Genomic DNA, 21081 nt, shown 5'->3' with positions numbered 1-21081 from the left:
TGAGAAACAATTTGTTTTGTAAGTAGACTTGTAATCTGTGTTATAAGTAGACTGCTGTGCACTGATTTTTATTTTATTGGTTTTTTTAGTCTATTGTACAGGTGGAGACATTAGGAGAGTTTGGTGTATTCTTCACTCTCTTTCTAGTTGGCCTGGAATTTTCTCCTGAAAGATTAAGAAAGGTATTTTTATTAATACCTCTACATTACAGGATTTAATTGCTAATGTTCAAGTTATCATTTCTATGTCAGATTTTTACACTATCCCTATAATATACTGGTGTAACTATACATTTTTGAAAAGACAAATATGACATTTGCTTCTTCTCTTTAACTCTTTGGAAAGAACAGAATGCATTATTTATTTGGTGTCTCCAAAAAAAACTTGCTATTTCTCTTCATTTTAGTAAAACACTTGGCTTACTAGAAAAATCTCACACAATTTATGGCAATCCATCTCTGCTTTATTTTAACATGCAGTAACATGCAGTTGCTGTTACGGAGTGTCCAGTGATGTTTGCCAGTCCTGTTATAAAAAAAATCAGTTTGTTAAGTACTGCATACTGAATTGATGATACATGCTGTACTGGCTAATAAACTGATTCTGCAAGTATGTTAGCACAATCTGGAATATTACATGATGTGGCCATCAGGATTCAGCAAAAAGGTACAAGTTTCTTTTGGTCTTAATTTAAAAAAAAAGTTATCTCATAAACCAGCTAGAATTTTAATAGTGGAAAATACTGCTGCAAAATATTTAAAGACTGTATGTATGTAAAGAGTTGCATTGTGTGATTTGTGTATGTATGTAGAGAGTTGCGTTGTGAGATTTGTTCCTAAACTGATGACTCTGAGTTTGTGAGATTATAAAAGCTTTAACTGAAATGTGTTAAAATTTATGAGCACTCAGCTTACTCTGCTATTTTTAGTCCATCTAAAGTCAAACATAAAAATCAGTAATTAAGGGTTCCTAAACTGTACTGTGTAAATTGTTACTTCAGAACTGTGTGCTCACTAGTGTGGAGCGAGCTGCTGGTATTGATGGTGGTCTTTGCCACTCCAGTTTTTTCCCCCACACTGGAATCACATCAGATAACTGGTCTTCCATTTGATGATTTTAATGTATTTCATCCTATCCTAGACCTTTTGGCCCTTAATTTGTCTGTGAGCTTTGGGAAACTTACCTAATTTCTGGTAATTAGCCTTCTGGCACGGATTATTAACTACTAGGCATAATAACTTAAGAGTTTTAGGATGTATAGGATGACAGCCCATTACTTCTGTGGCCCAGCACTGCAGCCCCAAATCATGCATCTTTAACTGCTTATTTGCGCTGAAAATCACTGTTACTTATCAGTGAGAATTTATCATAAGAACTTGTGTTCTTCCCAAGGTATGGAAAATATCTTTGCAAGGACCCTGCTACATGACGGTTCTGATGATTGCCTTTGGTTTACTATGGGGACACTTGCTCCAAATTAGACCAACACAAAGTGTCTTCATTTCCACTTGTTTATCTTTATCAAGTACTCCATTGGTGTCAAGATTTCTTGCAGGTAGTGTTCGAGGCGATAAAGAAGGTAAGTACAATTTTAAATATGGACTACTGTAGCATCTACAATCAAATGTGAAAGAAGTTGACTTTGTAATATTACAAGAGAAACTAGTTAAAAAATGAAACAAAACAAAAACCACTTTTAAGCTTGGTTTACAAACGATCATCCACCTTTAAGACTGGCCAGTGTTGTGTGTATTCGTGTTACGAGGTGTGCCTGCTATTTACACAGCCAGTCCTCTGGAGAAACACAGTGTAGCCCAATCAGTACACTCCACGTTAAGAATTGACTTCACTGAGGGTCGGGAATTTTTGTGCTTTTTAAGCGGTTACCAGGTTAGACCATTACTACCAGTCTGTCATCAGGGCAGAAAGGCTAACTTAAAAAATTCACATCCTTCTTCAACAAACTAAGACCAGCTCAAGTAGTCTTTCATAGCTAACAGCCCTTCAAGTAAGTACCTTCAAGTGCCATATTGCTAGCTTCTCAAAGACTTCTAAATGTTTCCGTTCATAAGTTTTGCCATGCTCCTTTCTTCCACTTAAATCTCCCTCATACATACTGCACTGAAGTTCTCCCCACCCCCTAGAATATTAATATTCTAATGCCTAAATTCAAAGTGTATATTTTACACATGCTCGCTCTTAACGTGTCTGCTATTCTAAAGACTGGATGTTTTCAGTGAAGGAGTTCCAGTAAATGCGTAACTAGTGCTTAACTGCTAAGCAAAGTCTATGTTTTTATTGTGTAACAGAAGCTTCATATGAATATTTTATTTATATTTTACATATATCTTTATTTTTACATATTTTAATTCACTTAATGGGGGGGAGGGGGCGGACAGAATGCTTTGAATGAGAACTATACTTAGCCTCCATTTGATTAAGACATTTCTAGACTTCTGAGCACCGCAAGCATTCATAGATTCTGATGGATGTTTCCATGACTGCTTTGTTGGCGTGCAGGGGATATTGACTACAGTAGCGTACTACTTGGCATGTTGGTGATGCAGGATGTGCAGCTGGGTTTATTTATAGCTGTCATGCCTACACTTATTCAAGCAGGAGCGAGCACATATTCCAGGTAAAAAAAAAATATTGTATGTATCTTCCTCCCACTCCCTTCTAATTAGTATGTAGACTGCATATATGAATATGAGAGCGCTACAGTTAATGTCAGTTCCATGAAAAATACACACTGTTCTGTGAGTTCCCTTTACTATTTGTACTTGTCATGTTGTGTGAGGATATTCTTTCTGTTCTAGCTGCCTTAGTCCTGTCCAGTACTAAAATTTGTAGTGAAAAGTTTGTTATTGTAAAAAAAAAAAAAAAAAAAAAAAAAAAAAAAAGTTAATTTCTTCAGTTACTTTATACCCTCAAGACATATTTTTGTCAAACACTATGCGATAGCATTATTGAGCCTGATGGCTTACCTTGAAAATCAATCAACAAAATCTTTTTCAGTCAACATGGAAGTAAATTCTAGGCTGTAGAAGAGATTGATGGGCACTCCGCAGATTTAGTATTCATCTTGTTTACTAATGTATCTAAATATCTTACTGTAGCTACTCAGTTTTGAACATCTGTGGAATTAGATCTTTTCACTTAAGGGGAACTGGTTGGGAGGCTTGAGAGCACTTGAATGAAATGTTTTGTTTGTTCTTCTCTTCCAGCATTTTCAAGGAAATACTGAGAATACTGATACTGATTGGCCAAATACTCTTTTCTCTGGCTGCTGTTTTTCTTATATGTCTTGTTATAAAGACTTATCTCATAGGACCGTATTATCGCAAGTTGCATGCAGAAAGCAAAGGGAATAAAGAAATCCTCATTCTAGGAATAACTGCATTCACCTTCCTTATGTTAACGGTAATCTTTTAAATTAATAAAACATTTTGATACATGTGGTAGCTTACTGCATCAGTATCACAAAAGCCATCACACTTACTGTTATTGCATATCCACGTACTTCTGTAGTTAATTGGTTTTAAAATGTTTGAAAACAAACCCCAAATGCACAGATGATTCATGCATTACAGCACAGATAAGTAAGAAGAAATAAAATTTGAATGTGAATCAACCGAACTTCTGCTGGTACTTTTAATACAGCCAGTTAAAGAATCATGATTGCAGTTTTAATTTTGGGCTACTTCTTGCATTTGAAAATAATTTAGGATGGATTTTGAGATACTGATAATGGCTGATTGACATTTGCTCACAAGTTTCTTTTCAATAGCAAATTCTCAACATGGTTTTTATTATAAAATACTTTTATTTTTCTGTGGCAGATAAACAGTTTGGGATGAAGTTGAGGAAGTAGAGAAATGCCTTAAGGTTCATAGGTTATGATTGCCCTTTTGGGTTTGGTTCATTTTCCTATGAATCTTCCTTCTATTTGTTTCTATCTCACGTTTCAGCCCTCTGAAAAACTATTCTGCTGGAAAAGAGACTGTGACAGTCACTGAAATGTTGTGGGTTTGAAACTCCATTATCCTAGATGTGCAGATTGTTATGTCCTCTGAGAAAAATTATCCTGAAAAGTTCCTGTGCATGTGCCTTTTTTCTAGGGGTACTTGCTTAATTATTACAGGTCCAACAGAGAAAGCTGACCTCCTTCAGGAAGAAGGTCAAGAAAGAAGTTAGTGAGAGTGTAGCTTTACAATTCGTTGATTTCTGTTGTATAGGTTAAAAATGCCATCCCTTTAAACAGCTATTAATTTTCCAAACAGGTGTGCGATCTAATAAGAGAAGGAACAAAACTAGTTTCTCCTTTTAACTTTCTATCAAGCATAATATTTGTAGAACAACTTTGATAAAAACCAACAACGACCAAACCCCAAAAGTTGCATGAAATACTATGGTATCTAGGAGCAGTCTTGCTTTCATTAAAAATATGGCCTGCGTAGACTGATCTGACTGAATTTGGCGTATTGTGCCCAAATAACATGTCAAATGTACAAGGAGTTTGTATATGTGACTTTACATAATATATGTGTGTATACATACCTGAGGGAGAATATGATTGAGTGTGTTGGATTTGTACTGCAAAAAAGAATGCTGCTTCAGCATGGGAAGTGTTTGTGAAGGAGCAAATATTTTGTGTACAGTTTTCCTTTTAAAGTTGATAAATAATGTATCAAAGGGAACAGTACAAAGGATACTGCATGTAACCTCAGTAAACCAGTTGAGATGCTTGATATTCACCGACACCGATATGTTCGTTATAGTAATGCTAGAAGCTGTGGTTTGAGCACGAAGCCTTAAAAAAAAAATAATGAAAAAAAAAACCAAAACAAAAAAGTATTTGGTTTTGTCCAGTTGAACAGTTCAATGAACAATTCTTCTAGAAAACAAATCTTAATTGGTATAGATGCCCTATTATCACAGAATCACGGAGTTTTCAGAGTTGGAAAGGACCTCTAGAGATCATCTAGTCCAACTCCCCTGCTAAAGCAGGATTGCCTAGAGCACATTACTCAGGACTGCATCCAGGCGGGTCTTGAAAATCTCCAGGAATATGTCAGGAATAAAAACATATGATGAGGGGATGGCAATCTAATTTAAAAAAATGTTGCATGTATTTGTAAAGGATAAATTAAGGGGGTTTGGGTGCCAGGTAGGAAAACAATTAAACTGTCATGTTTCCTGCAAAGATCTTTCTCTTTTGAAGATCAAGCCTAAATATTGGTGGAGTTTGTATAATTATCTGCAATCACGGAATTTTCCATACCAGTGTAATTCTAAAAAAGCTTTTAAATTTGTAAAGGGAGGAATTAAGAGAGTGCATATTTTAGTGGCCTTAACCAAAGATGACTCTACAGCTCCATTTAGAAAACTTGAGAGATGTTTTTAAACAAAATATTTTAACTCTCTATGTAGCATGTGAGTCATTCTGCGGGGCACGTCCTTTCCAATACATGACAAAGGGGGTAGGAATGACATGATATTTCTGCTTCATGCATACAGTTACTTGTTAGGTGCTTCAGTATTGACTGGATTTCTGGGGTCCACCTAAGTTTATCCTGTGTAGGGGTTAGGGTTCATATGAGACACTAGCACATGTAACGCATGTCATACATGATCTATTTTACTCGTTTCCTGTGTTTGAAAATCTCAGATGACTAATTAAACAAGAATTGCCATTTCTCTACCAATAAGGGCAAATTCTATATGGGAAAAAAAGAGGGAGGATAGGATAGAAGAGGTTCCTATACTGCAGCATGAGTAAACAATTTTGATGTAAGCATTACCCTGTCAGGTGAGGAACTTTCTGTATGGAAGTGACTCTTGAGCATTTCTGAATTGCTTGGCTCACTTGGATAACATTGCAACACATTAAATCTGAAACAGGATCTTAAATACCTCTCTTATGATAAGCTAACTTAAAAGAGATGCAACAAATCTTAAATATGAGATATTTTACCAAGAATTGGAGCTTAACATACCTCCTTCTGTTCCCAGATATTCTCAGAAGTAACTGAAATCCCCCCTCCCTTTTTGCCCTTAACTAGTTAGGCAGATCAGGGTGAGGATTGTGTCAAGTGCCAATCCTATAGAAGTCTAGCTGATACAGTTCTGCATCTTTCAATTGTGTACCTTGTCATCAGTAATAAAGGTTCAGTAGATCGTTATTGCACTTTCAGCAACTCTTTTGCAAACTTTGAGTTATGCTGGTACTGCTTTTATTTATTTATTTTTTTATTTTTTAATTGGGGAACTGTTCTCTTGAATCGCAACATAAAGAGCAAACCTAGCTTATGGTTTTAAATATGACCATTTAGTATCGATGGCCAAACTGGTACTTTCAGGTTGAGCTATATACCACAATGAGCTGAAGAACATGTTATAAGTCAGCCAGCATGTTCAGTGGTGTAGTGTTGCTTTTTTCATGTTCTGTATGTACAGAAACATTATAAGGAAAATTGTTTTAAATGCTATTCTGATAATGAATTGCAGTATTAGATATCTGTGGGACAACAGTGATCAGTTTTGTTATGTTTTAAGACTAAGTTGCTGAATGTTATGAAGGAATTGGAAAAGAATAAAACCTAACCTGACAAGACGGATGGCAGTTACATTTACATGTTTATAAGACCGTGCATACGTTTAGGGGCAGGGGTAGAAGTGGTTGCCAGTTTAACTGCCTTATGGTTGACCTGGGATGATGGCAGCAAATGGAGGGAAATTGCAAGCTTGCTTTACATACCAAAAAAAATGAAAAGAAAATATGGCTATGTTATTGCAGTACTTTATATATGAAAATGTCCATACTTTTTCCTGCAGTGTATGAGGAATGTCATTCCTTGTTTGCCTGGAGTACTTCTCAGTGGCTTATAACCTGCTTATGAACTCTTTTCTATCAATTAAAAAGAGAAGATTAAGCAAGAACTGTAATCTCAAATATTGTAGTTAATTATTTAATAAAACACAGTTGAGATGGAGTTTTTAAAAAGCTCACTAAAAATTGTTTTCATTTCCATTAAGGCTTTACTTCCTTAAAATGCAAGTTTAGAATTCACCTCTTGGACAGATTTAAATTATTGAAGCCTGAAATTCTAATACATTTATTTCCATCAGGGATTTCTTTAATTTTACTGGTTTACCTTATTCATTAAACTTCTATGATGATTAAAGATAAGCAATAAGATACACATTATTAGAGAATATAGCCAAAACAACTGCTGAACAAATGGTTGAAGTTCAACTGGAACACATTATAGCAGTAATGTTTATTTCTTTTATTTATTGCCATGGTAGAACATTTGAGAATAAAAATCCGGTATTCTAGTGAAAGCAAAACAATCCTCTCTGAATTAGAGTGAAATGGGACCTTTGAAAAGAACTGAAAACTGCAGTGTACTGGGAAAAACATGTAAATTGCCAAAACTTTTCATTTAATTTTGAATGAAAAAGCTTTCTGTAATGTAGGAGTTGGGAAAAGGACAGTGCAGAGCCCAGGGATTAGTAATTGTTAGAGTCCTGTTTGGTAAAGGCAAAACGTTAAAAATGATGCAAGCGGAGAGGGAATAGTAACTGCAAAATACTTCCCAAGGTTTGCTTATATAAGAAATTTTGCTGAGAATGCCTTCATGCCAGTAAATGGACCCTCTCTGGTGTGTGTGCGCACTCCCACACATTATATATAATAAACCCTGATGCTGTAGATTTAGTTGAGGAAATGTATCCACTTATTGGTAATGTTATTGGACAACCAGAAACCAGGATGGGAGCAGTAAAAGGAGTCCGTATAAATCTGAAGAGCAGACTGGAGGAGGGGGGATGAGGTTAAGAAAATGATGTAGTTTTTAGTTCCTTTCTTGCCCATTCATCCACTTCACACTTTTCTGTGTGTAAAGTGACCTATAGATTTTGTAGACCTGAAGCTGTGTACTACCTAGACAGTAGACAAGAAATAGCAAAATTTGCTTTTTTTATCTACCAGGCCCTTGAGCTCATACTTAGCTTGTCATAGGGTGAAGGAATGGAATTCAGTTTTTATGCTGTAGGAGCAAACCCAGAGGGACATACAGTTTGCTCCAGTTATGTCTGATGCTTTCTGAACAAGCATGTTTCTTTCACACTTAAATTGCTCCTTACTTGAATAGTGATTCTCATAACAGCAGAGTATCGTGCAATTCCAATACAAGAGATGCTAAATCCCTTCTTACATGGTAACCTAACCATGTACATGGGAATACTTAAAATATTAGCTGTAAAAGTTTTGATCTGGAGCTCTGTTGCAGCTGGTAACACTTAAATGTGGGGGGAATATAGCTGAATAGTAAAAATAATTCCAACTTTATTTAAAGAGGTTGTATTGGGTCTTATTTGTAGTCAAGAGGTGGTGACTTTTAAAACAACTTGATTGTGATTGAGCACAACTTAAATGTTTCATATTCATAACTGTTTCTTTTATTCATCTTTTGGTGATTAATTTAAATTAAGCCTTTTATGTATATTTCCTTCTTCCCTCTTACAATTTCAAATTGTGGTGAAAAGCACTGAAATTCCTTTTGTTTTAAAATGAGAGTAACATTATAATGTTATTTTGTTGGTTTTTCCTGATAAGCAACTATTTGCATTAGTTGAAAGAACCAATTTGTTTTCTTAAATGTCTTGCAATAAATTACAGCCTGTTAGCATAAATGGGATTATGTGATGAGCATTCAGACGTTAATACTTCAGGACACAAAAGTCTGGGGTTTATTTTTAGGTGGCATTTTATGCATAGCTTGGGGACTTGTTTATTGTGTCTTTTGCTCTCCTCCATTAATTACAAGTCACTTGAGTTTTACCTTCATACCTTACAGTGTAACACTGTTCAAGATATGATGAATGTTGTCCATAAATGTACTATAGTGTATTGTTGCTTAACCTAAATTAGTATGGAAATAAGTCTTCAGTTTTAAATGTTCTATTAGTATTAATTGCATTGCCCTTTCTCAATAAGATGACCATCTGCAGCAGCATGGTTTTAAAGTGATTATTTTAAAACATGCTTTATGCCTACTAAAAGTGCTGCTTGCTTTTTTTACTGTTCTGAGCATTGCCTTGAGCAGTTGCTTTCATTTTAGTTCAGTCTCTTTACATGTGTTTCATCTGTTCCCTCTAGTACCGTATTCAAATAATAAAAAGAATGAAGCAGCCTGAATTCTTTCAAATGGATATCGTGCTTCATTTCAGCAGTTTACTACACATACTTAAATGCATCCCTGTTCAGTAAAGCACACAGGCACATTTAAGTCAAATTTACAGTAATAAAATGTAATTTATGCCTGGGACTTCTGCTAAATTTGAGACTATTATCCGAAATGATAAGCTTTGATTTTTATTTTTTCCCCTTGTTTGACAGCTGGAAAATATGCTGTTCTTACTGCTTTATTTCACAGCCTCAATGTATTATGTAATCCTGACTCTGAAGCTGTTACGGTCTTTCTCATTTTTGTGAAATCAGATGCTATCCGTAAGAGTGACACAAAGCATTACAATGTAGATTAAGAAAATTTAATATTTTTTTTTGTGGGGAAGGAGGTAAAATGGAGGGGAAACTGGTTTTGTGGGTCTTTTGTATAAATATAATACTGCAGAACACTGAAATAAATACACTGAATTCTATTTGTTGTTGAACTTGCATAAAGACATAGTAATTTCCTACATTTGGTATAATGTACAGTTTTATAGTTTCACCATGAAATGGTGTATAAAGTCACTCGGGGCTAGAGAACAGTAATAGATTCTCTGTTATTCCTTGACAGATCACAGAGCTGTTGGATGTTTCAATGGAGCTGGGATGCTTCTTAGCCGGAGCTCTGATCTCTTCTCAGGGTCACATGGTTTCTGAGGAGATTATGTCCTGTATTGAACCAATACGTGACTTTCTTGCCATCATTTTCTTTGCATCCATAGGTAACTTCTAAGAAAACTTTAAAAATACTGTTAACCAACAAATGTGGGGGAGGAGAAAAAAGTGGTGTCTACAAACTGGGGGGAGGAGATAGATTTTATTTGGTTAAAATATTAAACTGTTAACTGACCACAATATTGGTTTGCCTTTGCTAATATTTTTAAATGTAACATTCATTTTCATAAGCAATTCCTGTGTTGTACTCCCAATACTTATTTTAATGTCAGTTTTTCATTGTTAATTCTGAATTCATACTATTTAAAGCACGTAACTAGAAATTTGAAGGGAAAAACGTTTTTGTTTGGGTGTTGGTTTGTTTGGTGGTTTGTTGGTTTTTTTTTTTTAAATGTTCTGTCTTCACAGTGGCTATATTTGTAATTTATACTAAAATTGTATTACTATTTTGAGTCAATTGGTAGAGTAGAGTTAAGGTTCTTGTGGCTTGGTTTTCTCTAGAAGCCATGATAATGGAAACAGATCTTTTTTTATAGCGTCTTGTTTCTTTAGCTAGGCAAATGTGATCTGTGTGTTGTCAAGGCAGGGAAAAAATAATTGAACAAGATGTATATCAGAGACTACCTGAATGCCAACGGAAATGCAGTATTGATACCTAAGACCAGGAGAGTAACTCATCATGCTTGTTATCAAAACGGGAATATTTGCAGTCAATCAGTAGCTTCATTTTTAATTGCAACATTTGCTAGCTGTCTGTGCATGCCCCAATATGCTTTCTCTAAAGGAAACTAAAACATGTGACTGAAGTGCTTAGGTACAGTGAATGAAGAGACAAGCCCTGTGGATTGTAGAGGAGATGCATGTCCTATTTTGGGAGCCATTGTAAGGCCTAAAATAGGGCGTTTGAATGTGGCCTGATGCACAAATCCAACCTCCTTCCAACCAATCTAACTTGGAAACTCCATAGGGTTTGGGTGTTTTTCGGTGTTTTGGTGTTTTTTTTTTTTCCAATATCACCCTTGTTTTTTCTTCTGGTTTTATTTTTAAAGTTTTCTATTGTTCTTTTTATCTCCACATATTTATTCAGATAACAGTGAAGTCCCAGCAGCGTAATTTTAATGCCTTTCCTTAAATACCTGTTTGATACGTATTGTTTCATAACAGAAACTAAAACTGTTTCTGATGGTTGTCAACACGAAAAGGAAATAGTTATGCTTGCCAGTCTTGATTTTTGTTTTACCTAGCCCATGATAATAGCCTGTGCTGATCAGTCAGATTGCTTAGTAATAGATAACATTTTTTATATTTGAATTACTTATTTTTTAATAAAGGGAGGAAAGTGGTGAGCTGTGGTAAAACTCTTGGGCCCATATAACTGACAAGGTTGGATGAGTAATTATTAAGTGCTCACAGGTAAGTTGTTTGTGTTTGAGTAAAGATGGTGATGGAGCAGATAGTTTTATCAGGGTTACAAAGCATGGCAAGTAATTATAAGCCCAAAGTTAATTTTACAATGGAGTGAACAAAAATACTGTCCTACACTCTTGTGACTGCATAAATTAAGACTAGAGATAAGACTTTGGTACAGTACAAGAAAATAACAAGACCTCAGTTGGCATGCTGGCAGCACGCCACATAGCCTACGTTATACTGTAAGGAAATTATTTTGGTAGTTCTGTTACAGAATTAAGAAAACAGAACACCTTTTTAACTGTTGCTACCATTATAACTGCAAGAAGGAAAAGAAAATTGCATAACAAGGTTGTTTGGTTTTACAGAAAACGGCTGTTATTCCTGCCTCAGAAGAAAGTTAGCTAAAAATCAGAAAAATGAGCTATGTTATAAACCTCTGACAAAATGTGACAATGCTTACTTGTTAAAAAAAAAAAACCAAACAAACAAAAACCCCCCACAAAAACGAAGAACCCCTACAAAAAAAAAACAAACACCCCCCCAATAAATGTTATTCCCTCCCCTTCACTTTCAATTACTTTTAAATTTTGTGGTTAACAGGAAGCTTTGGGAGGTTGCAAGAAGGTAGGTTTTAAAAAGGAGTGATGTGATGTGATGTGATGTCGCAAAGAAAACCTGAGCAGGATAAAAAGTATTCCTTAAACTTCTTAAAAAAAAATCTAGCAAGAAAAGACCTATTGCTTGCTCTCTACTTATATATACATGCAAATGATATGTGTCTATAAATATATAGAGATTTTACTATGTGAAATTTTATAAAGGGCACAGGGATTCTCCCCCTCTGCCCAAAGAGAAGGCTTGTTGCTATATGCAGCAAACACCCTATTATAGAGAGCCAGAAACACTTGAGATCCTGAGGTGGGATGGTACACCGCCACGGTAATATAATTTCCATTCCTTTTAGAATAAAGGAATAAATAGAAAAATTTGACTTAATTGAAAAGTGACTGTAAATACATCATTTGGAAAAGTTAGTTCCCATTTTGCTTGCTTTAAATGCCTGCTTTTCTGTTCTCACTACAGAAATCCTTCCGGTGCCTAAAAGCTGAGCTGAATTGTACTTCTTGTAGTATCTGTAACAGTGGTCCTGCCCTTAGCTTGACCTGTGTAATGCTACTGCTTTCAAATTCATGCATGGGTGCATTTATGGGAATAATACACCTTTACAGTTAGGCATTAACAGCTGTACTTTGAGTTGCTCTCCATCTGTACATTCATTTAGGCCTGTGTGTGTTCTTCAAGTTTTCCGGCTCTCTATGCTATCAGCTGAGGTTAGAAAGTTCCTGTCAGTCTCTGTCCTCACTAGTATTTCTGAGGGTGCATCTGGACCAATCCCTTGGAGCCACATTTTGAGAACAAACTTTCTCGTTTCTGTTTTGGAACCTAGTGCTCAGATTCTTCCCTTTCCACCTCTGCATCGTTTGATTTTGGTTTAATTGCTTTTTAGGAAGATGGAAGGCATCTTTGCATAGACTGTTTTACTCCCCCCTCCCCCAAGCCTCGGGCTCCAATATCCTATTTTTGTCAGTCTCCAGGGTGTATGGATTTTGTAATTGGGCATCAGGACCCTATCTGCCAGTGGTGACGAGGCAGATTACTTCCACTGACTGACAAAGTTGTGTGTCCTCAATGTGCTGTACAGATGTCCTCACTTGCCAGGCTCCATGTTTCCCTTCTGGGTAAATCCTGTGGTCAGTGCTGGAGCTTGAATGCAAGATGCTGAAAATGCTTTAACAGTGCGGTCTTTTTCTTCAGAAGATTGGTGATGCTGACACTGTCAGCACTACCACTGTCCAGAGTAAACACACACACACAGTGTTTCTCTGATGAGCCTCTTAACATTTCTGTTGAATTTGAGAGAAATCAAAGGAACATCCCAACTGGAATTGGTTAGGGGACATACATTGCCTTCCTTTTTTCCATCCAGCTCTGCTGCTTTGTTGTCCTGCATGGAACACAATGAAGCTTGGTGATTTCAAGCTTTCAGAACTGACACTAGCATCAAAAAGACTTTCCCCTTTGCAGAAAAATTGAGATAAATGTTGCTTTTCCCCTCACTACTTAATCTAACCAGGGCTGTAGCATTTATTGCATTTGCTAGCTGTGATCTTGGGTTCATTAAGACTTAGTTGATGAAGCATCCCAATGCATCATTAATGTGATTTTTCTGTGTGATGTCCTGTCTTGAGGATGTGTCAGAATTAATTCTAGTGGCTTCAATTTGACCAACAGACTTCCGGTTTCCGTAATCTTGTCTGCCATCGAGGATCTCCAAGATTCCTTTTCTTGATGCTGGATCTTCCAGGATGTGGTCATGACTGCATCTGGATCTTCACGTGCTTTTCAGTGGCCATCCAGTGGATTGGTGAAACCTGTCTAATTGGGGAGGAGGGGGAGTTTACCTGTTAAGAAAAAAGTACTTATAAAAAGAATCTGCAAAATCTTGCCTGTAATTGTCCATAGAAGAACACACACCAACTTTTACGAGTGAACTGTGCTTTTTGGCTTGACATTGATGCAAGGTCACCTTCACCCCAAGGCCTCCCTTCCAGTTATTCCAGAACACTACTTAGAATTGAAGTCTGGCGGCATATGCTCGGCTCTCTGAAAATGTGATATCTAAGTGATACCCTAGCTATTGGTGACAGGCCAACATGCCACATGCTACCTGTTGATGGTGCTGAAGTTCTTGAAATGTTTGATTGGAGTTTTTCTTCCATTGTAGAGAACAAGTCCATAGTGACTCCTGAGCTTAGTCACAAAGTCTGGTTAAAATGACTGAAATAAATGGCCATATTCGCACACCTTTCATCTATGAAGTTAATCTCTTTCTGATCGCGTTTGAGTTGTGAAGAAGGCTTCATGTGCTTGTATAGCAGTCTGCTATGACTTGTGGCCTTATCCTGTGTTTTCATCTTGGGCTGTGGCAAAGGTCTGTAATGACTATGAAATCCACTGTAGTGGGATTTATTTCCCCAAAAAACATGTCTGTGTGCTGGGATGTTTGTTTGTTTGTTTGCTCAAAATAGTGTATGTAACAGGTTTAGGCTTGCTTCACCTTGCAAACACTTCCTCCACAGGTTAATACAGAAATCTGTGGTAGTTTGTGCCTCAGCTCTTTTGAATATTGTAATAATCTCCACATCGGGAGGCTGTTCCAAATGACCTCCAGAACTGAAAAGGTAGATCAGCCAGTAGTGATGAGAGCACTAGGCTGTATTTATTGCTTCCCTCTAAAGTCTTCAATTCTAGATGTGGCAGAGTTGGCCCTCTTACCAAACATGACATTGTTACAGGCTGTATTTCTCTAGCTGCTTTTCATGCATGTTTCTGAGATGGGCCTAAAGGTAAATGAGCAACATGCATGTTATAAACGATAAAAAAAAAAAAAAAAAAAACCAAAACCAAAAACCAGAAGCTATTTGCCCCTCATTGTGCATGTGTGCACACATTAGGATTTCTTTTTTTGGTGTGGTGTGTGTCTCTTTCTGCCATCTCTCCCCTTATCCTGATAGTTGTTTGCATTTGGGCTTCAGTAGTTGAAAGGAAATAAAACAGTGTGTGCATGCTGACTGGGGAGTAATTGTATAAAATCTGATGTACTTGAAGTACGTTTTCATCCACAATGGAATTTGCGTATGGACAAAACATCATGACACGTTGCACACTCAGGAAGAGAAGACAACTTTTAGTTCTCTACAGTTGTTCTGGTTCTGAAGCTCTATGGGGCAAGGAATCATAGAATCATAGAATGGTTTAGGTTGGAAAGGACCTTGAAGATCATCGAGTTCCAACCCCCCTGCCATAGACAGGGACACCTCCCACTAGACCAGGTTGCCCAAGGCCACGTCCAGCCTGGCCTTGAACACCTCCAGGGATGGGGCCTCAAACAACCTCTCTGGGCAACCTGTTTCAGTACCTTACCACCCTCAAAGTGAAAAACTTCTTCCTAATGTTTAATCTAAACCTGCCCTCTTCTAGTTTAAAGCCATTCCCCCTTGTCCTATCACTACATGCCCTAGTAAAATGTCCTTCCCCAGCTCTCCTGTAGGCCCCCTTTAGGTACTGGGAGGCCTCAATAAGATCTCCCCGGAGCCTTCCCTTCTCCAGGCTGAACAGCCCCAACTCTTTCAGCCTCTCCTCATAGGAGAGGTGCTCCAGCCCTCGGATCATCCTCATGGCTCTCCTCTGGACACGCTCCAGCAGGTCCATGTCCTTCTTATGTTGGGGACTGCAGAGCTGGATGCAGTACTGCAGGTGAGGTCTCACAAGAGTGGAGTAGAGGGGCAGAATCACCTCCTTTGACCTGCTGGCCACATTTCTTTTGATGCAGCCAAGGATATGGTTGGCCTTCTGGGCTGCGATCGCATATTGCTGGCTCATGTTGAGTTTCTCATCAATCAGCACCCCTAGGTCCTTCTCCTCCGGGTTGCTCTCCAGCCATTCCCCGACAAGCCTGTATTTGTGCTTGGGATTGCCCCGACCCAGATGTAAGACCTTGCACTTGGCCTTGTTGAACTGCATGAGGTTGGCTTGGGCCCACCTCTGCAGCCTGTCCAGGTCCCTCTGGATGGCATCCCTCCCCTTCAGTGTGTCTACCTCGCCAAAAAGCTTGGTGTCATCGGCAAACTTGCTGACCCCACTGTCCATGTTGCTGACAAAGATGTTGAACAGTACAGGCCCCAGTACTGACCCCTGAGGAACGCCACTCATTACTGCTCTCCACTTGGAAAATTAGGGAAAATTTGTCTTATGTTAAAATAAGATCTTACAGCATCAATTTACATGCCTTGTGCTTTAGAAAGCTAAACTCTTGTGCTTCACCAGAAGTAATTGGGTTGGAGAACTGCCAACTATTATGGATGCATCAGGAACACCACCACTATTTTGGTTCCTCTTTTTAAGAGCTTTTATGAGAAAGGAATGAACTTCCAAAGATATGCAGTTATGTCTGCATGCAGAAGTTCCTCATAACCTAGGAGGAAAAAGTGGACTTAGTCAGCTCTGAGTAAGATTCTTCCTCAGTGACTCCAGGACTTCTCAAACACCTATTACTTTTTCTTCTGTTTAATATTAACAGGATTTACTTTTAAATTTCTGTGCTCTTTATGGTTCTTGTTACCTTGCTTCATATAATTATCAAATTAAAATTTTAAAAAAAGAATAAAAATAAAATTTAAAAAAGATAGACAACCCCCACCCCCGCCAGAAGAAAATCCAACATCATAGCAATGGGGTTTTATATAATTCCTTAATTGTTAGACCGCGCTCAGGGGTTTATGACTTAGCCTGATTCTAGTCTAAGTGACTTCCTGTTCAGGTGACTTTCAGTGTTTGCATGCAAGGGTCATGGGATCAAAACAATTACATTTTCTGTGGTAGCTATAGTCTGTACAAATACTGAATATCATGTTCCTCCCACAGTGATAGTCCATTACCATGTCATACAAAAATGTTAAACAGGTAGCAAAGTGTATGTTACAGTCACTGTGCAGAACAATTGAATTGTTTCCCTGCAGTATTTTCATAGCTTTCATTAGAGGTGAGTTTCAGTTCAGATTCTGGATTGTTGACTGGTGTGGAAGAGAGAAAACTTTATAAATGAAAGCGTTCATGCATCGGTCGTATATAATTGAACTCAATTGGGAATATCATTTGTGCTAAACCCATCCAAAGGAAAAATGGTTGGATAATGCAGGGAGTGCTTTAATGATTAAGTAGGTAGTGTTGGTAGATATTTTAGGGCTTTTTGTTTGTTTCTGAGAATACATTCTTGCAACTAAATCTATTATTAATTCAGAAAATTATCATAGCAATATTTTGGCCTTAAACTTTGAAATACTGTTTTCTTTCCTCCTAGGACTTCATGTTTTCCCCACATTTGTAATATATGAACTCACAGTCTTGCTATTCCTTACATTGTCTGTGGTCATAATGAAGGTATTCTCTTTTTCTCTTTTTTTATCTTTTAATGGTCTAAATAATCTTTTTGCTGCATGCCCTAATGAAAATTCTGTGCAAGAACTGATAATCTTACATAAAAGAGAATATTACATCTTTATTGTAAATCAGTATTTGGAGGAATTTTACTGACTAGAATACAGTTTGATACAGCATTCCTAGGATATTAAAAACATTTTGTTTAATGTTAAAAATAAGTTACACATGGAGAAACGTCTGTTTAGCTCAGGATTTATGACAAAGTTATTGTTTTTATTACAGTAAACAAGATACCACTTGTTACTGTGCAGTGTACATGTCTCTTGACATTAATACAGAAGACGCATTTAGAAGTCTACTAGTGTAGTTTATGTCCAGAATTATTGTATTTGATGCTATGTTATCTCACAAATATTTTGCTATTTCATCTATTGCTGCTCTTGTATTAAAAAAAAGACAAAACAAAACAACCCCCCAAACTCCCTATTTTTAAAGTTTGTCTTGGCAGTGCTTGTGCTTTCTCTGATTCTTCCAAAGACCAGTCAGTATATCAAGTGGATTGTCTCAGCAGGACTGGCACAAGTCAGTGAATTCTCTTTTGTTCTGGGAAGTAGAGCACGCAGAGCAGGGATCATATCTCGGGAGGTAAGCTGTTCTATAGTTATTAACTTCATTTCTTGCACCTGAATAACTTACTGGGATTTTGTATTACAGTGTATTTGAAATACCAATACATTCCAATTTTGTGGCGTCTCTCAACTGCTAACAAGTAGAATCAACCCATACAAATGGAGAGATTCATGTCCCTGACAGGGTTCTTAGTCCCATTTTCTACTTGTTTCATATTGTACTTTAATATTTTAAATAGCAGGGTTTACTTTTAAATGGCTTAATTATAAATGTTTTGCCTTAACTGCTGTCACTTAAACTTCTTTATTAACTGAGCAGTGTGTTGTAGATAGCACCCAAGTCGCTAAGATTCAGAAGCCTTTGCTTTTAAAATCCTGATATAGCTATTGAAAGAGGTAACTGAAAGTATAGGATTTGACTAAGGAAATATCAGTAAATGAGAACCAGAGACCAGATGTGATGAAGTGGAAATTGCCTTAATATTTAAACAAGCAAACAAACTTGAATCTTTACCTGCAAAGCTTGTTTATTTTAAATCCTCTGCAGAAGAAACAACCAGCTTTTTCAGTAGTCATAGAAAAAATCCCCTAGGAAAGAAACCTTAAGCTTAGTTTTATATTGAAGCTGTAAGAATGCTATTTTTCAATATGAAGTTTGCTTTGTGAATTGAAGTAAATTATGGTTATAGAGATACAACAAGTGACCTCACTTTCTAGTGCTAGCTGCTATCTCTGCTCATAAAAATACTGTGCTGGCACTCTGAGCTTTTTTCATTGTGTCAGCAAATGGGCTGTATAATGCTGGAACCAATTCCAAATAAAGCACGTGTGAAAAACTTACACAATGCTGTTCACTTGTATAGGTAAAGGTGATTCATTTTCATGTTCACTCCTGCATATAATTAGGAATTATAAATACTGTATGTTTGTATAGAGTTTCAAGATATCCCTACATGATCAGAGAACCAGTTTAGGGGCCCACCCACTGCGCTTGGAGGCCTTCAGGCTTTCCTTTTTTTCTGTGGCAGCTCTCACGTGATTGTCTACTGTATAGGTTTATACAGCTCTGAAATTTCCAAAAAGCATTCTTCTGCTTGAGACCTCAAAACTACTTCCCGCTGCCATTTTATACGGCTCTTTCAGAATATGTAGTTAAGATCTTATTTTGGAAGATGTGCAGTACAACTTAAAGGGATTTTTGTTAGCTTTTTTAAGTGTATATAATAGTAGTGCACTTTGCCACTATATCATTAAGCCAGTGTAGGTTTTGAGTTTTTTAATAAAGTGGTATTTAGCCTTCAACCTTTGAGCAAACCTTGACCTTTCAAAACTGACCTCTTAACTATACATGTAAATAATTGTTTTTCTGTAAGCTCATAACGTTGTTTTTTGCACTTGTATCTTTAAACCAGATAAACAGATAACTAGATGACTTGTGCATGCACTTGTTTGCTTTTGTAACAAGATGCATAGTTGGTTAGGAAGACAGATGAAGTTTCCTGAAAATATTGTCCAGAAAAGCCTGATCTCCTCAAACTTCTAGTCATTTCTTAGTTTACCGTATGACTAAGAAAAGTAATGGCTTTTATTTCCAATTTTCAGGTCTATCTTCTTATTCTGAGTGTGACTACTTTAAGCCTTTTACTTGCCCCTGCCTTGTGGAGAGCTGCAATTATGAAATGTGTTCCAAGACCCGAAAGACGCTCAAGTACTTGATTAAGACTTGCACATGTAGAAGAATACATCTTCTTGCAAGAAATATCTTCATTGTTCATTGTATTTCTATGCACTCAGAAAACAGGAGGGTTTGAGTAGCCAGTCCTCTTAATGTGCACTTGGTTATAAGCCTTATACTGACCTTAAAACGAAACAAAATTTAACATTAAAAAAATAATTATGTAATTGAATTGCACACCTTTTACAATTTACTTTCTCTCTGACAGATTAGAATCTGCCACAATATTTGTTCCTGATCTGATCAATTATTCAAAGCATAAATATTTTTTTTTAAATATAGCATCATGCAAACTGTGTTGATTATTTGTTGTCTGAATGTGCCTTTAAATTTTCATTTTATTTTGTTACTGCTGGTTCATCACCAGAATTTGTTTAAAAAGAAAAAAAACTATGGTGCCTATGGTATCTTCTTTCACTAAATGATGTGAGTCATTTTCACATTTAGGAGTTTAATATACTAATATAAAATTAATCACAAAACACATTTCTAACAGTGAGTAAAAGTGTAGTCCTCTGCACAAAGAAAAGGTTTAACCGTTTAGCACCAAACTGTTTTAAGCGGTCAAATACATATTTCAAGTGATGCAGCCAATATTCTATATATTTTATTCCAAATTACAGCATATAATGTATTTTCCTATAGTGGTAACTTTTATTTGTGTAAATTCTTGTATTTATTTACATATTTGACTAAAAGTTGATGGTAAGGAAAGGGCGTAATTTAAATTATATTTGAAGACTGACAGTTGTCACCCCTTCTTGTTGCTAATTGCTTTTACAGTAATTGTTTACAGTTTTTTTCTTTGTTTTGAATAAAAACTAAATCTAGTAAAACTGGGAAGTCTGATTTCAAGCAGATGTGAAATACATCAGTTCTGTAACTTTGGAGGTTGGATGTTATTGACCCTATGCTAGATTTGAAATTATTTTGAGTAAATTAATTTGCACAAAACTAGAAATGGCTGACTGGATGTGTATTTGGAACTCCCCAACTTTATACTTTGCATTTGCATTGAATAAATTGTTAGTCTTGTTAAAATATCATGATATTTTGAAAAATGGTGTTTTGAAGTCATCTTAAATGTTTGTTCTTTAAAATGTTCTATGTAGCAGGATAAGCCTTGTAAAAGCCCATTCTTTAAGTGTTGTAGAGAAAGCTTACTCAGACTGTAGTCTGCTCTGACAAACAATTTAAAAATTGTCTTGAGGTTTATCTGCTAAAAACACTGCTATTGAAGAAATATTAACACTCTAGGTCACTATTATACTGTCATCTGAAATAACTTTGATACCCACAAAACGGTTAGAAAAATGCATGTTACATAGGATTAAGTTGCCAATTAAAATGAAAGCTGTCCTCCAAGTAGCAAAACAAAGCTTTGGATGGAT

General features: G+C 36.6%; 1 protein-coding gene across 3 annotated transcripts in view; it reads left to right on the top strand.

The window, feature by feature from the left end:
- TMCO3 (transmembrane and coiled-coil domains 3) overlaps nt 1–20731 on the top strand; it is a 36269-nt gene extending 15538 nt beyond the window's left edge. The window contains exons 7-14 of one of the 3 annotated variants that reach the window (XM_082487926.1): nt 90–182; nt 1393–1579; nt 2521–2638; nt 3228–3423; nt 9810–9960; nt 17247–17326; nt 17822–17971; nt 19558–20731. In XM_082487926.1, coding sequence (XP_082344052.1) covers nt 90–182; nt 1393–1579; nt 2521–2638; nt 3228–3423; nt 9810–9960; nt 17247–17326; nt 17822–17971; nt 19558–19671 — 1089 coding nt within the window. In that variant the 3' untranslated portion in view covers nt 19672–20731. Of the gene's footprint in view, nt 1–89; nt 183–1392; nt 1580–2520; nt 2639–3227; nt 3424–9809; nt 9961–11244; nt 11327–13585; nt 14960–17246; nt 17327–17821; nt 17972–19557 lie in introns of those variants that run through there. The other 2 variants (XM_082487928.1, XM_082487927.1) reach the window with 2 other exon arrangements.
- Nucleotides 20732–21081: the final 350 nt, after the last annotated feature.

This window comes from Vanellus vanellus (genome assembly GCF_965231255.1).
Source record: "Vanellus vanellus genome assembly, chromosome: 1".
NCBI lineage: Eukaryota > Metazoa > Chordata > Aves > Charadriiformes > Charadriidae > Vanellus > Vanellus vanellus.
The sequence above is the reverse complement of the archived record's forward strand: the minus strand, read 5'-3'. Positions and strand labels throughout refer to the sequence as shown.